The sequence below is a fragment of the Leucoraja erinacea genome, chromosome 19 (assembly GCF_028641065.1).
Source record: "Leucoraja erinacea ecotype New England chromosome 19, Leri_hhj_1, whole genome shotgun sequence".
Taxonomy (NCBI): Eukaryota; Metazoa; Chordata; class Chondrichthyes; order Rajiformes; family Rajidae; genus Leucoraja; species Leucoraja erinaceus.
In genome coordinates this window covers 27,540,617-27,558,284 of record NC_073395.1, presented here as the reverse complement: position 1 = coordinate 27,558,284, position 17,668 = coordinate 27,540,617, and the positions used below count along the sequence as shown (strand labels likewise).

The 17,668-nt window shown below is 40.7% G+C and overlaps 1 protein-coding gene across 5 annotated transcripts in view; it reads right to left on the bottom strand.

Moving 5' to 3' along the window:
* cpsf6 (cleavage and polyadenylation specific factor 6) overlaps positions 1 to 17,239 on the bottom strand; it is a 31,987-nt gene extending 14,748 nt beyond the window's left edge. Inside the window, exons 1-10 of one of the 5 annotated variants that reach the window (XM_055650713.1) lie at positions 17,083 to 17,239; positions 10,607 to 10,825; positions 8,387 to 8,490; positions 7,961 to 8,106; positions 6,920 to 7,102; positions 6,533 to 6,589; positions 5,068 to 5,148; positions 2,830 to 3,331; positions 1,683 to 1,798; positions 398 to 551 (exon numbers count right to left, since the gene is read on the bottom strand). In XM_055650713.1, the coding sequence (XP_055506688.1) occupies positions 398 to 551; positions 1,683 to 1,798; positions 2,830 to 3,331; positions 5,068 to 5,148; positions 6,533 to 6,589; positions 6,920 to 7,102; positions 7,961 to 8,106; positions 8,387 to 8,490; positions 10,607 to 10,825; positions 17,083 to 17,142 (1,622 nt within the window). In that variant the 5' untranslated portion in view covers positions 17,143 to 17,239. The remainder of the gene's footprint in view (positions 1 to 397; positions 552 to 1,682; positions 1,799 to 2,829; positions 3,332 to 5,067; positions 5,149 to 6,532; positions 6,590 to 6,919; positions 7,103 to 7,960; positions 8,107 to 8,386; positions 8,491 to 10,606; positions 10,826 to 17,082) is intronic. The other 4 variants (XM_055650712.1, XM_055650715.1, XM_055650714.1 and 1 more) reach the window with 4 other exon arrangements.
* Between the last annotated feature and the right edge of the window lie 429 nt (positions 17,240 to 17,668).

The window sequence follows — 17,668 nt, the reverse complement described above, 5'->3', positions numbered from 1 at the left end:
CAGCTAAACAGCGACAAAGAGACCAAATTAAACTTATTTTTCCCCCCCAACAAAATCAATGCAGCAAAAGCCATTTCACTTATGTTCAAAAAGGAAAGCAAATCAACCAATGACTCGTCAAATAGCAATTTTCGTTAATGCTCCCTCTCAACATTTGCCGTGTTGTAAAGCAAAGCAAGGAAAGTTTCTCCATGACAAACCATTCCACCCAACTTTCTGGAAGCTTTGATCTACATAGTGACAACATTGACAAATTATATATTACATTTCACTTATGTGACAAAGTGCTATTGTACTATTAACCTAAATTAGTGTCAAGATAATCGGATATTTTCTATTCTGATGGGTCAATTGCATGTGCTCTGAACTTTAATAAAGATGGAAAATTATAACCTACCTTGACCCAGAGCCATAGGATTTTGATTCTATCCCATGAAGACAATCTTGCAGTGAACTTATGAGAACTTTGCAACGATCATCAGCAGATACTTTAGACTGCTTAATCAAAGAAATTGCAGTAACCAGAGTTTCAATAGCACTTCCATAGTCACCTACAATTGAAACAAAAAAACAATTAGACCATTAGAATTGTTCAGAATTTGCAATAAATGATGCAAAATCTGCAATAAGAATACCAGTGAAGCTTTCACCATTGTTAAAAATGGGGCACCAACATTCAACTATCTTCTCAAGAACAAAATATAACAGTTAAATGAGGAAATCTAGACAGGATTTTTTGACAAGGCAAAAATTGTAAAATTCAAATGAAGGTGAAACTTAACATTTTACTTGACAGAAAAATGCAATTGATTTTTATAAAACAGATCATACCAATGCAAGAACAGATTCATTCTGCATGGAGTTCAGTTCATGATGTGTAAGCATTACGCCGAAGATGTTTAAAATCTAGTTTTCCCTTTCAGGCAGATGATCAGAAATCTTTAACATGTTTTGTTGATCTAATTGATAATAACAGCACTGCCAGATGCATAATACATCACATATAGAAAACACAACAATAACTCATGTCAGGAAAGGTGAAACATTTCAAAACGCAGTGAAGCTTTGTGGCCGTATCTCTGTGAGAAGAAAGCAATTTCTATTGCTTCACCGCTGACTGGAAATAATGTCATCAATTTCATATACAATAACCCCTCGCAATAATGGACCCTAGGAGGGGGGAGGTTTGGTGTCCATGATTGTCGGTTGTCCACTATAAACCAGTGAGGGGATGTAAAGCTTATCCCAAGGCCAGTAGGGATAGAATGCAGTGTTGGGAGGGTTAAACAAGTGTGAATTCACAGGCCGGGAAGCCGCAGAGCCCCCAGCCCCACTCGCGGTGCGCCGCGGACGGGCCCAGTGCTCTCTCCGCCCCATGACCAGAAGCACTCCACGTGACGCCAGCTCATTGGGTAATGTGGGGTGGCGGTGCAACATGCCATCTCAAGACCTGCTAGATCAAACATACCCAAATCATTCCAAAGCACAATGAAGATTATGTTTCCTTTCATCTGAATGTGTCCAATTAAACAGAATAACAAGTCAATGCAAGTTCACACATTCATACATCCAGGTGAAATAGCCAGCATTCATCACATTCAGTACATCATAGATTGATTTCAATGTTGATTTGTTTTAGACCAATGGAGCGATGGCAAGAAAAACAAGCTGTTTCAATTTACCAGCACTAGCATCTGACACAGCCCTTGATATTGCACTGCTGGAAATCGCTCTGTTTCGATTCATGATTTCCTCAAATTCTGCTTCACTGAGTGGAGTCCTTGAAGAATCCATGTCTCTGTTTCCAAAAGGAAAAATGCAAACAAAAGAAAAAATGTAGATTCACATCTTTAAGAACAACTACAAAACTCTTAATAACCTAAACTGAAATAGGACATATTATAAACATCTAAAAACATTTCCAGGTTAACTACCTTATATTCATCAAATTCTGATAACTTGCTCGCTTTCAAAAATAATGAAATGACAATGCAAAAGTTATGAGGACGATGAGTTTCTATTCATCCATTAATTACTGAATATCAACACTTGTATGACAACACCACTTCCTGCATAAGTTATCCTCGTTGCTGAGCTATGGTCCCACCAGGTTTGAATACAGTACAATCATTTTCTTGAGATTGGATTCTTGCTGTCTAGATATTTTCTAATGTTAAATGCTGTTTGAAGGAAGGTACTTCTTGCCACTTCTTGCGACATAATGCAATTATACATTCAGTACCCTACCAAAGGAGGTCCGTAGAAAGATGAAGAGAGGTCAGAGGGGTCCCAACCTGAAACATCACCTATCCATGTTCTCCAGAGATGCTACCTGACCCGCTAAGCTACTCCAGCACTCATTTTTTAAAACCAAAAAAAGTCTATTAGTTTTATCAGCTAGGCATTTTCTCTTAAATTCAAACCCACTTTGGTAAGTTTATATGGTAAGAGAACATTAATTCCCCCCTCCCTTAAAACATTTCAATTTCTAAATGGTGAAAGGCAGCCAGTTAAGAGCCAAAGAACGCAAGAAGAGTCAAGCTGAGCTGAAATGAAAACCACATCTGCTGGAATAGAAATTATGACATATATTCATGAATTATTACTGCATTTGCATCATGTATTTTGTCTCAAAATGGAGCTGAACCCATTAATTAACTTCAAGAGTTACCCACAAATACATGTTTGAACTAAATGGTTTGCTACAAACGTACTCAAAATCTAATCGTCTTTTCCTTTTCTAATATTTCGCATCTCAATTAAACTTTGATACATTTGCGCCCCCCCCCCCCCCCCCACCCACCCAAATAAAGCATGCCCAATACTTACCTGCCAGCAGGTCCATAGTCTCCTCGGTCATATGGAGGGGGGCGTCCATACGGATCCGATGGAGGAGGCCCACGACTGTCAGATGAAGGAATTACATTATTGGCCGGTGGTGGGAAGAAAGCAGGATTTACATGAGGCGCTGGAGGAGGTGCACCTGGAGGGGGCCCAGGAAGATGTGGAGGTGGAGCAATATTAATAGGAGGGCCAAGTGGGCCTGGTGGACGTAGGGGAAAAGGACCAGGTGGTGGTGGAGGTCCTTGCTGAGGAGGAGGGGGACCTGGAGGAGGACCATAGCCTGGAACAGGCGGAGGAGGACCAGGAGGGAGCGGTCCCATTGGCGGTTGCCCAAACGGTTGTCCTGGAAACAGAACTGGAGGTGGAGGGCGATCACCACGATTTGGTGGCCCACCTAATGGAGGAGGAAGACCTTGTCCAGGTGGAGGCGGACCTGGCGGGCCTGGTGGGCCAGGAGGACCTGGAGGTGGCCGTGGTGGACCTTGCCCTGAAATAAGAAAGCAATGCATTTACATTCAAAGAATGATATTAAATCTACATTAAAATAAGATGGCAGTTTAACTTAGAAGACAAATTAAATAATTAACAATGACATTTTATTGGAAATATAAATATAGTCACTTTTCCAATAAAAAGTTCTTGCATGGTATTTAACGTCAGTAAACATACGTTGAACAGAGACACAAGGAATTGCAGATGTAGGTTTACGAAGAAAGACACAAAAGTGCTGAGTAACTCAGTTGGTCAGGCAGCATCTCTGGAGAAATAGGATAGGCGACATTTTGGTCAGGATCCTTCTTCAGACTGAGGAAGTATAGGTACAGGTGTTTCGTCACCTACAGTTGCAGGGCAACGTTCTAAGAGAGGGTGCGGCTTGAGTGGAAAAGAGATGAAATTAATGAACCAAGGAGTTGCGGAAGCAGTGGTCTCAGCGAATGGTGGGGAAAGGGTGGATGTGACTTGTGGTGGGATCAAGTTAAAGCTGGTAGGAACAGTGTGTTGGATGAGTGGCTGGTGGAGTGAAAGGACCAGAGGAACAACAAGTATTGGGGGGTTTTTAATCCCTGTAAGCAATTCCATCAAAATGTGATTAAGCAGCAATAATGCTGATTGAATTTAAGCCCAGAAAATAAACTATTTAAATTTATTTTGTAGGATGTGGGTGCCAGTGAACGTCTTCCCCACCACCACTACTCCAAATTTGGCCAAGCAAAATCAAAGGCATTTAAAAATGTATTATATTGGTGGATCTGGAGTGAGATAGTGGATAGTTTACTTCCTTGAATAACATTTGTACACAGTTGGTTACAATTAATTACTTGAATTTAAGTTCTCTCAATAATATACATTTTAAACTCATGCCTGCAATCTAGATGGTCATCCAATAACAATCTCTAACCACTATATTTTTACACCGCCAACATTTACATTTTCTCTAAATTGAGTATAAAAAGGTTTGAAGGGTCAGTCAAACTAAACGAATCATACTAAAATCATACCCAAACAGAAAACATTGGAAATATTCATCAGATGAAGTGTCTAGCACCTGAAATGCTAACTTTTTTTTCTTTGCACAGATGCTGCCTGATCTCTTGAGTGTTCCCAACATTTCTTGCTTTTATTTCAGGTTTGAAGCACTTGTAATTTTATTCCCCCCCCCCCCCCAAAAAAAGAACCAGATGCTCAGTGGCACAGCTGCTGCCTCACAGCGCCAGAGACCCAGCAGGCATGATATTCACCTCCAGAAAAAAAGTAGAAGTATTGTCTGGGGGTCCAGGAGGCCGGCTAGGCCCCCGGCGGGGTCCAAGGGAAGCGCCCCGGTGGGGGTTCAGGGAACAACGATCCCTGAAGCTTCTGCATTTTCAATAAACTGAAAGTGATTCCCAAGCTTTCTGCTGGTAGTTTACATAACAGAAGCTTAGAATTTTTCTAACATGTATCCAGTAAAATAATCCCCCAAAAGATATATATTTCATGACATAGACAATAGGTGAAAATAGGTGAAGGAGTACGGCATTAGGCCCTTCGAGCTAGCACCGCCATTCACTGTGACACCGTTCCTGCCTTCTCCCCATATCCCTTGACTCCGCTATCTTTAAGAGCTCTATCTCTTGAAAGCCTCCAGAGAATTGGCCTCCACTGTCTTCTGAGGCAGAGAATTCCACAGATTCACAACTCTCTAGGTGAAAACATTTTTCCTCATCTCCGTTCTAAATGGCTTACCCCTTATTCTTAAACTGTGGCCCCTGGTTCTTGACTCTCCCAGCATTGGGAACATGTTTCTTGCCTCCAGCGTGTCCAAACCTTTAATTACATTATGTTTCAATAAATGACTTCATACAGCTAAAAAAAACTTTACAAAATGAAATGCCTCTTTGCCCAGCACTGAGATGAGAAAACATTTTCACCCCGAGTTACGAATTTGTGGAATTCTCTGCCACAGAAGGCAGTGGTCGTCTTTCAGCAGCACCGCAGTCTCCCTTTCTGAGCTCACACCCACTTCTTCTCACCTCACCTATGCTCACTTCTCCTCACCTACACCTCGACTAATCCCCTTGCCTCAATACCTCACTACCAAAGCTCCTCATCCCTAAACCTCGCCTCGACTAAACCGTACATCATTAAACCTCGTCCCTCAAATAAACCTCACACCTAAACCACACCTCAACTCGACCTCCCACCTCACGACTAAACTACACCTCACACCTAATCTGCGCCTCGACTAATCGCCGCTTCTCACCCGCTCCCGCTATTTATAGCTCCCCCCCGACCGTTGACGGTGCCTCACGAGCGGAGCGGCTCCAAACAGGGGAGCGAGACCGAGCAGGGAGATGCCCGAGAGAGCCGGTGGGAGGGGCGCACTTGCACCGACATTGAGCCTGAGCCCCCACGGCAGCTGCAGCCCCTCCCCGCGGGAGCGAGGCAGTAATTAGTCAAGGCGGGGATTAGGTGTGAGGTGGAGTTTAGTCGTGAGGTGGAAGGTTTAGTTGAGGCGGGATTTAGTCGAATCGAGGGATTTAGTCGAGGTGAAAAATCAGAATAATTTCTAGGAAAACAAAAATCGGAATTCCAATTAAAATCGGAAGAATATCATGCCCGACCCAAGTTCCATCATGATCTCGGGTACTGTGTGGAGTTTGCACGTTCTCACTGTGACCATGTTGGTTTCATCTAACATCCTAAAGACACGCTGATTTCATAGGTTAATTATTCTCTGTAAATTGCCCTCAATATGAATGGAGTGTATGTAAAAGTGAGATTACAAAGAACTAGTGTTTACTTGAGATTAATAGCTGGCATGAACTCGATCAAAGGGCCTGGTTTCATGCTGTATCTTTCAATCAATGATAACCAATCCACTTGGGGACATTCCTCATTTCTACAGCTCAGGAATGATCACAATTGGATCAAATCAGTTATTATGGTGTTTACTAATTTACCAGTAGAAATGGAAATCAAATCAACCACAGACATTAATCGGGCAAAAAATGTCAACTGAGTAACACAAAGCCCAAGAGATGCTTCAATAAGCCCAATTAGTTAATTACACCAATATACAAGTGCTTCTGCAACAAATCTGAAAAAGAGAAAATGCTGAAAGTACTCTATGTGACAGTCAGCATCCATGGAGATAAAAAAATAGTTCATATGAATTAATAAAGAGCATCAATGTGAAGCTTTTTTTTACCTCTCTCCATGGATGCTATTTGCCCTCCCGGGTATTTCCAGTATTTTCTAATTTCATCTGCAATATGAAGAATAGGTGAGTGGTGATAAAAGTGAAACACATTAACATATGCATGTAATTGATATACTTGACACATTTAAAACGGAGACAGATAAATAGGTTAACTAGTGGGGAAATGGGGTATGAAAACATCAGTAAGCAGTATTTAGAGCAGGTGAAAGAAATTAAATATCAAACTGATCTGTGGAACAAAATAGCTTGCTTTCACACAGGATAATGTACAAATCTGTCATATGTGAAGAAAACAAGAATTCAAAAAGATCTGGACATTAAATAACATGTGACACTTTTCCTGGTCTGCCCAAAATGTAGGTAAATAATATATACTTTGATATTCGCCAGGGAAAGGAGGCGGTCCTCCTGGTCCAGAAGGTCCTGGGAATCTGTCCCCACCAGGGCCAGAGGGTGGAAAGCGACCGCGTCCCCTTCCACTTTGGGAAAATGCTAAGCGACTGTTCAGTCCTGGAGGCCCAGCCCTGCCCTCACCAGACATTTGACCAGACTGAGTAGCTGTAAGAAAAAAAAACCTATGATTTGCACTTAAACATAAATTTAAAAATGAGTACCATAAGTAGTTAATATTTTCCCCAATATGCATTCATAGCAAATTGAAATAATCTTGTACGGGGGTATCAAACTACCAGCCCGCAGGCGTGATGCGGTCCACGAATGGGTCCAATGCGGCCAATGCAGGATGATTTTCCCGATACCAGGGCGGGCTGCAGCTGTCCCCAGTGCTGGATCGGGCCATGTTCGCGCGTGCACGGTGCAATCTGGCATGCATGAAGTCGCATTTTGCCCGTGATATGAAGCAAGTTAAAATGAGTTTGACACCCCTGACCTAGTACCTGCTACCTAACCCTACAAATGCCCTTCTGTAGAGTTAAGAGTATTTGGGAACATCCTGCAGACAGATGGTGGTAAACATCTATGCATGGAAGTAGATTTAACATAAATGCATACCAACTGTTTACCCAGAAAAAAAAGATTTATGTATGTAACAACAAGTTTATCTACATATTGTTAAAAAAAACTTTGTACTTTGTTATTTTATAAATTTGTTTTCAGAAAATCAGAAACTTTAAAAAAATCATTGACTTGCTAATTTATAACTGGTCAAAACAAGTGCTGTCATATCAGTATAGAAGTGCTTAATTTAACATTTCAGGAGTTTAACATCTAACAACAGAGATTTCTGCATAATTTTGCAGAATTCAAAATTCAGCAGCTTGACAAATGTTAACAAGCAATCCAAGTAGAAAACATATTACATTATATTACATATAACACAGAATAACCAAATATACAAAGTTACCATCTCAATACGCCAATCATTAAATTTCCCTGTACATATTTATATATTCTTACATTTCCGAGACTGCATTTCAAATTGACTCAGTGACTGTTTATTGCAGGGTGTGACAATAGGATTCTGTCCATGCATATCTCGTTTAGGAAGCATATCCATCAGTTTTTTGGATGAACTTTCAGATCCCACACAAATAAGTGCAAATCTAGTTAAAAACAAAAAGATAGATAACTATGGATTTATAACTATTAGTATTTTACAAACATCCAGTGACAATGCAGACATTAAATATTTGACAAATCTATAAAGTTCACTTAAGATTGTCATTACCACAGATTTCTGATGAACATCTACTATGTAAAGTTTAAATCACTTGTAGTTTAATCACGTACTGCCAATTATTTGAAAATATAAGCTACTATTTTAAAACTCAAAAGAATTTTCATTGCTCTACTCTTAGCCAGCATAAATTCATGTGCTCTCACCCTTTAGACTGCCCATTAGCTCGATTTTCAAAAAACTTTATCTCCAGAACATCAGTAATGCCCATTGAATGCAGAGCTTCAGTCAAATCCTCATCTGTGGTCCACTGTAAACAAAGCATAGAAACAAAATAATCTTGAGGACACTTAGCGCCATTATTTTTGAATGAGATGCTTGGTAACTAAACATGGAGGGATGAATACCCAAAATACAAATAGACTCATTAACCAATACAAATTAACTCATTAACCAATACAAATAAACTCATTAAGATTTTGCTTATCAACATAGGTTATTTTGTGAGCACAAATATGACTCTAGGATTGTGTTGCCAGGGTCGAGGCTGCTTATGAGCAGCTGGAGAACATTCTCAAGGGGATGAGCGTGCCTTCTGAAGTCATGTACATTGGCACAAATAACCTAGGGAAATAACCTAAAAGGGATGAGTTCCTGCAGAGAGAAAATAGGGAGTTAGGCGAAAGGTTAAAAAGCAAGACCTCGAGGGTAGTAAAAAAGTGCTGGAGAAACAAAGTGAAGAAATCTTTCAGCATTTTTTTTTGCAGACGAAGAATCCTGGGGAGTCAAATGTTACCTCCAGGGTAGTAATCTCTGGATTACTCCCAGCGTCATATGCTAAAAAGGGTAGGAATAGGGTAGGACAGATTAATAGATTGGGGAGTTGGTGCAGAGAGCAGCGATTTAGAGTTTTGGACAATTGGGATCTATTAGACAGGAACTTTCAAACGTTGATTGTGTAGGCAGTTTTCAGGCAAAGAGTAATCTGTCAAATGGGAGGCTTAGTTCAAGGTCTGCATGTTCCTAAGAGGCTGGCAAGAGTAAGGAACACAGTATAACAACATATATTGAAGCTCTCGTCAGAAAACAAGAGAGGTAGGGTTCAGGTAGCTGGGATCAAGCAAAGACTCATTGTGAACAAAGAGTGAAATTGCATACCTCCAAATTCAGGGATCTTTTTCTTCCCAGCAGTATTCAGGCAATTGAACCATCCCAACCACAGAGAGATCCTGAGCTACCATCTAGCTCATTGGAGACCCTCAGATCATCTTTAATCGGACTTTATCTTGCACTAAACAATATTCCTTTTATTCTGTCTCTGCACACTGTGGTAGGCTTGATTGCAATTTTGTATAGTTTGTCCTCTGACTGAATAGCATGCAACAAAAAAAACTTCTCACTGTACCGTGGTACATGTGACAATAAATTAAACTAACTAATTAACTTGGATGGGCAACTGCTGGCAAAGATAAGTTGGGTCAATGGGCCTATTACCATGTATGCCAATTTTGCAATGACCAATTTGGGGCGATCCAATATTCCGTACAATGTCTTCTTTCATCAATCTCATCACGCTGTATGCTGTTGCGATGGCCTACTTACTATTAAGCGTCATAATTTTAACATTTCCATCTTGCTTTCAAAGCCCATAATCCATTCTACACTTAATGTTCTTCTGTCATCTCACAAGACATCTGCCCTCCTTCAATTATGCCCTCTCATTCACCCTTTTAATTTAATCTCTCCAATACAGATGGCTGTGCATTTAGCCTCTTAGGCAGAGCTGGAAACATTTGCCTCACTCTTCTCCAAGTGTTCTTGTTAAAACCAACTGCCTGATTAAGTCATCTGTTCAGACCCCTACCACTCTCTGGATCAAAAAGAATTTTCAGCATTATTGGTTTGGTGCCTTTTTAAAAATATAACACTCATGTGAAGCCTCTTCAACATTTCTGCTATGTTAAAGGCACCATATAAATGGAAGGTACTGCTGCATCCACACAACATACTGATGTGCAATGAAGCACAAAAGTGTAGATCCAATATTAATCTTCTAAATGGTCTTGCTAATCATCAATAAATAAATAAATAAACAAGCAAATAGATAAATAAATATCAGGGGTGGGGCTGAAATGCAATGATACGCATGTAGTCAAGGAAACCTAAAGAATCAGCATCAGAGAAAAACAATGGGAATAACCTCCATTAGCAGAATGAATTAGCTTTTACATTCAGATTACGGGCATGATTCTTTGCAATGGAAGTAATAGCTCATTACCCGACAGTTTACCAATCTATTTATGTTCTGAAACAGAAATGTGTTTATTTCAAATAATTGACACCAGCATCAAAAAGGACATTAGCAAACCAAGATACAATTGTATAATAAAATTAGAATAAAAATAGAAACATGTATCAATGCTTACCCAAGTTAGATTTCCAATATACAGAGCTATTCTCTTGCCCGTATAAGTGTAAACAATATTTGGACCCAATGAGTTGGACGTTTTGCCACCATCCTCCGAAACAGATTGTGGTATACTATCCATGTAATCACGATCCTCAGGTGCATCGCCATTATTGGCAGATGGTGATATGACATCATCATATAAATCTATCTGATCGTGCCCACTGTACTCAGTCTCCTAGGTAAGAACATAATGAGAGTTTGCAATAAACATTGATATGTTTATTGATATGAACAGTCATGATTAAATTAAAAGTTCGGCGTGCATTTAAATATAATTTGTTCTGCCGGAATGAAGCAGCTTATCTGTAGCACTTTCAACAAGAAAGCACACTCAAAAGATAATACAGTGCCAAAAACAAACACTGGGGCGCAGCGGTAGAGTTGCTGCCTTACAGCGCTAGAGACCCACGTTCTATCCCGACTATGGGTGCTGCCTGTACGGAGTTTGTACGTTCTCCCTGTGACCTGCGTGGGTTTTCTCCGAGATCTTCGGTTTCTTCCCACACTCCAAAGACGTCCAGGTTTGTAGGTTAATTGGCTTGGGTTTGTATACTTAGGACAAGTTTAAATTGTCCCCGATGTGTGTAGGCTTGTGTTAATGTGCGGGGATCGCTGGTCGGTGCAGACACGGTGGACTGAAGGGCCTGTTTTCCGCGCTGTATCTCTAAACTAAATGCCACAGCACAATAAGTAGGTGTGAATACCAAGATATTAAAACTCGTCATTATGGGCCACACAATACAAGCTGTACTTAAAAATATATTTATGATAAATGGGCACTGGCTAGGGCAGCATTCATTGTCCAATTGTAATTTGAATGTTTCCAAAATGGGATTAACTGTGAAATTACCTTATTAAATTTGCCTGCAGTAGAATTTCTACAAGACTAATAGCAACACACCAAATCACAACTTGAAATTCCTCCCTCTTTAATGAGTCCAAATGCTACAAGAGTAATAGAGGAGAAACTAAAAGAGGAGGGGCATGCATATATATATTTTTTTTTATTAGGGAGAACATCAGGCAGTACTTGGGATATTTCATGGGGTCAGTTCAGTAAGGCTACACGAGTGGAATTGAGAATTAAGAAAGGGGCGGCCACTGATAAGATTGTACTACAGGCCGCCCCCTTGTCAATAGGAATTAGAGGAGGAAATATGTTGGGAAATCATAGCTTTCCATATATCAACTGGGTCTGGCACAGTGCCAAGGGCATGGATGTGATGGTATTCGTTAAGTGTGTTAAGAAAAGTTTTCTCAATCAATATGTGGATGGCCGATTATAGGAATTGGGACATCATGCTGCAGCTGCTCAAGATGTTGTCATGGTCACAATTAGTGTATTCTGCATTGTTTTGGTCACCCTGGTGGAGGATGTCATTAAACTTGAAACGTTTAAAAAGTAATTTTGGTCATTACTAGGTCTTGAGAATTTGAGCAATAAGGAGACTGGATGTTTTATCACTGAGCATAAGAGGTGAGGGATGACCAGAGAGGTATGTAAAATCATGGGGGGAAAACATAAGGCTAACAGCCAATCTTTTCCCCACAATAGAAGTGTCAAAATTTACAGTTGGTTTACGGTGAGGAAAAAGATTTAAAAGTGGCCAGAGGGCAACATTTTCCAGAAGGTGGTGCATAGATGAAACAAGTTGCACATGATGTGGTAGAGGTGGGTACAGTTACAATATTTAAAAGATACTTAGATAGGTGCATGGATAGAAAAGGTTTGGAATGAGCCAGACAACTGGGACAAGCTTGTTTAAACTACTTGGATGGTATGAAATAGTTGGGCTGAAGGGCCCATTTCCATGTTGTATAGCTCTATTAACTATCACTGGAAACAGTTTATACTACAATAGCTACATGATTTGAACCCCTAACAAATGTCATCCTACCTAACTCCAAAGATAAAGAACACAACTTATCCATTATTTTCGCATAATTGGAAATACTTATTTTAAAACCACTCTGGTTTCCTTCTTTCAAAATTTCTGGAATATATGAAATAGAATCAAGCTTGTATTCTTTATTGATTTAATGTCACCTTACTTGTACACGTCATGCTTCTGATTATATCCAGGATTAATTATGCTTTATCAAGTACTTGCCAATTTGGCTGTCATTGCACCAACACGGGTTGCTTTCATATTATATATGTAATTATGCTAACTGTAGCAATGATTTTGCTCATAAACAGAATTTGTACCTTATCAGAGCTAACAAAGTAGAATGTTATTGTTACAGGAATTGTAGCACAGTGGTGCTGCTAGTAGAGCCACTGCCTCACAGCGGCAGAAACTTGGGTTCAACGCTGACCTCACACGAGGTTGCACTTTCTCCCTGTGACGGAGTGAGTTTCTTCTGGGTGCTCTGATTTCCTCCCATATCCCAGACACATGGGTTGGTAGGTTAATCGACTATTGTAAATTGCCCCCAATAGGTAAAAGGGTGATAGAATCTTAGAGATATATGGGAACTTTTATAACAAATCGGATAAAATGCATAATTAGTGAAACGGGTGGTTGGTAGTCAGTATCGACTCTGCAGGCTGTTTATATGCCCTCTCTCTTTGACTATACATCAAGTAACACATTTAACTTCAAAATAACATTCACTTGGAACACCAGAAGCAACATTGAATCAAAGACAGAAGCCCATACAGTTCATTGTGTCAACATCAAAAGAAAAAAAGTTTAATCCCACCTTCCAGCACAATTCATTCCCAGTGTAGGAAAGAACTGCAGATGCTGGTTTAAATCGAAGGTAGTCTGAAGAAAGGTCTTGACCAGAAACGTCACCCATTCCTTCTCTCCAGAGATGCTTCCTGCCCTGCTGAGTTACTCCAGCATTTTGTGTCTACCCACAATTCATTTCCCTCCGAACCAAATTATTTATCCACTTTATTTTTTTTAACTCTTCCTCCTTAAGTGTGACATCAGTATTATGTCCCTCTTTCAGCCTCCCATAAGAAATACAGTGCCCTCCATAATGTTTGGGACAAAGACCCATCATTTATTTATTTGGTTTTGTACTCCACAATTTGAGATTTGTAATAGAAAAAATTCACATGTGGTTAAAGTGCACATTGTCAGATTTTAATAAAGGCCCTTTTTATACATTTTGGTTTCACCATGTAGAAATGACAGCAGCGTTTATACAAAGTCCCCCCATTTCGGGGCACCATAATGTTTGGGATGCAGCAATGTCATGTAAATTAAAGTAGTCATCTATAGTGTTTTGTTGCATATCCTTTGCATGAAATGCCCGCTTGCAGTCTGCGATTTATGGACATCAGCAGTTGCTGGGTTTCTTCTCTGGTGATGCTCTGCCAAGTCTGTATTGCAGCCATCTTTAGCTTATGCTTGTTTTGGGGGCTAGTCCCCTTCAGTTTTCTCTTCAGCATATAAAAGCCACGCTCAATTGGCTTCAGATTGGGCGATTGACTTGGCCACTCAGGAATTGGCCATTTTTTAGCTTTGAAAAACTCCTTTGTTCCTTTAGCAGTATGTTTGGGATCATTGTTTTGTTGTAGAATGAACCGCCAATCAATGAGATGAAGCATTTGTTTGAACTTGAGTAGATATGATGTGTCTATACACTTCAGTATTCATTATGCTATCAGTAGTTGTATCATCAATGAAGATAAGTGGGCCAGTACCTTCAGCAGCCATACATGCCCCGGCCATAACACCCCCACCACCATATTTCACAGATGAGGTGGTATGCTTTGGATCTTGGGCAGTTCCTTCTCTCCTCCATATTTTGCTCTTGCCATCACTCTTCATCTTCATCTCATCTGTCCACAAGACCTTTTTCCAGAACTGTGGTTGCTCTTTTAAGTACTTCTTGGCAAACTATAACCTGGCCATCCTATTTTTACGGCTAACCAGTGGTTTGCATCTTGCAGTGTAGCCCGTTTTCCTGTTCATGAAGTCTTCGGCGGACAGTGGTCATTGACAAATCAACACCTGAAAAGTGTTTCTGATCTGTCAGACAGGTGTTTGGGGATTTTTCTTGCAGAGAATTCTTCTGTCATCAGCTGTGGAGATCTTCCTTGGCCTGCTAGTCCTTTTGCGAATAGTAAGCTCACGAGTGCTCTCTTTCTTCTTAATGATGTTCTAAATACCCTGTAGTTGATTTTGGTAAGCCTATGGTTTGGCTGATTTTAACAGTTTCATTCTTGTTTCTCAGTCTCATAATGGCTTCTTTGACTTTCATTGGCACAATTTTGGTTCTCATGTTGATAAATGGCAATAAAAGTTTCACATTTGAGATAACCAATCGATTTCCCAAGCAATAAGAACAATTATAATTAGTTCTTGCTTTAACTGCCTTTGAAATGGTTAGCTGAATTGACAAACACATTTTCACACCAGTCAAGAGATATACTATAAGGCAATGTTTAGACAACTAATTCAACCAGACACTTATGCAATTAAATGGAGTCAGAAAGCATCACATTGGAACCATATGTAAAAACAGTGACGGAGGAAGTCAGCAGGACATGGACAGATAACATTTTGAGTTATGGCCTTTCTTTACACATGCAATAAAACAATTTTCATGAGTTTGCCACTAAAAACACAAAAAACAGAAGATGTACCATGAACAGGTGACTCTAATGGTCAATGAGAAATATAACCACATGGTATTAATGTTTCACATATAACAAAAAGCAAAGAAGTTATATTTTCAAACAGCACTATGCTCTCTATCCCCAGGAAAACACTAAAAAAGCTTTAAAATTTAATATTTATTTCTACTGGTCAATTTCCTGCTCCTGTACAAAAAAATGATTGATTATCTTTACTCTTTCAATCCTTGTATTCAATATTCTGATAGAGTAATATTCAATTTGGATGCACTCAAAGAACTTTCAGAATGTGTAGGAAGGAACTGCAGATGCTGTTTTAAACTGAAGATAAGACACTGGAGAGAAGGCATGGATGATGTTTCAGGTCAAGACCTTTCACCCAACTGCAAAGCAATAATGTTTGTCTAACATTTGAAATAAATCAACTTTGAAAATGAAGTAAGATTCAAGAGAGTTTATTGTCATGTGTCCCAGATAGGACAATGAAATTCTTGCTTTGCTTCAGCACAACAGAATATTGTCAACATAAATAAATACAGAACAGATCAGTGTGTCCATATACCATTGAATATATCTATACACACACACACACACACATAAATAAGCATATAAAGTGCAATAGTAAAGTTCAGATTTTTGTTTGGAGTTGAGTTTAGTAGTCTGATGACTGAAGGGAGGAAGCTGTTCCTGAACATGGATGTTGCAGATTTCAGGCTCCTGTACCTTCTACCTGAAGGCAGCACAGATGAGTGTGTGGCCAAAATACCAAAGCAAAACATAATTAAGGATTCAGTTAATTGTGCAAGTTTTTCAATATTCATCCTGAATTTATACTATATTTACATTAAAATGCCAAATCAAGGATTAACATTGGACATTGCTTGTGGCAACTAACTAGAGATTCAAACCCGGGTCATCCCAAAATACTCATACGACCACTTTATCCGAGACGAAAACAGTTAAGCATGCGGCGGAGGAGGAGTAAGCTTCTTCCCTCCGGGGGGTGGGAGGCAATATGTACTATTTGCAAGGACAATCGTAGAGTTTGACACATTTTTGAAGCAATTAACAATTTGGAAAAACAACATAAATCAATTAACTTTGACTAGGAAATGTAATACTTAACTACATTGATGAGTAACATCAAGTTCGCCCTAATATCAAATGTGAATGTAGCGTATAATATAGGGGGGGGATTCAATTTATTCCACTTTGATAATTAAAATAAAAAAGTTTTCACCCTATGTGTGTGCTCCACCGGGGGTTTGGGCGAGCACTGTGTTTTGAGTGAAGATACGCAATCACTGGCCGCCTCCCGCTCACCGCCGCCATGTTCGCATGTTTTGTTCTCTCAGATGCGCTTCGAGTGCGCGGTATACCGAGACGAAGCAAAACCAGGCAAGGAAATTAAACCCGCGGTCATTAAAAAAAAAGACAAACAGACGATAAAAACGGCCGCCTGGCATAAAAATTAACCCGTTCCCCGAAGTTCTCAGCCTTCCACTCAACGCTGGGCGGGAAGCAAAGCGCCTAGGCCTTGCTACTGGGGAGAAGAGGGGTCGCATAGACAAGCTCGGGGCTCAGATTTATGAGTAAAAGGGCTGAATGAGCACCTCCGCTGCATGGTGCACACACCACCGGTGTCTGTGCGATGACAGCCCGGGCCCACCGTTCGGGGGATACGGCAGCCAGCTCCATTTTAACCCCGCTCCCCTTCCCGTCTTCGTCTCTTCCGCCACCGGCGGTCGGAGACCACTAGGACGCCGCGTCGTCCCTCCGGCTGCTCCCAAATGCAAGTCACGCCGCTCAGATCGCATGGGCTAGACCGCCGTTACCTGATTGAACTCCTCGCCGACATCCGCGTAGATGTCGATGTGATCCACACCGTCGGCCATTTCGCCGCGTCTCTGCGCTCGAGCGGCGGTTTGAAGCGAAGGGTCGCCGCGCCACTTCCGGAAACAGCGCCGCACACTCCCGCCCGCCGCGCTCGGAACTGCAGCCTGCCCCCGCGGGACTCATGGAGACACGAGCAACTGCAGATGCTGGAATCTTGATGGGAATAGTATAGTATACTATATCTTTATTGTCATTTTCCTGAGTGCTCACATACCCAGAGGAATCAAAAAAACGTTGCTCAACCAGTGTCCATTCAGTGTGCAGTAAAAAATAAATAGAAATAAAAATACATTTATCATGAACAAATTAAACACTCTACTCTCTCCTAAACATCAACACGGCGTTCCAATCGGCAGCGGCACGACAGTGGCTCTGCTGCAATGTGTCCAGGTTGGTGGTTGGTGCGCGATACTTTGGCAGGGGGCAAAGTCCGTTTATCAGTCTTATAGCCTGCCGGAAGAAGCTGAGGAGCATCCTGCTGGTTTTGCAGCTAATGCTCCTGTACCTCTTCCCAGATGTCAGGAT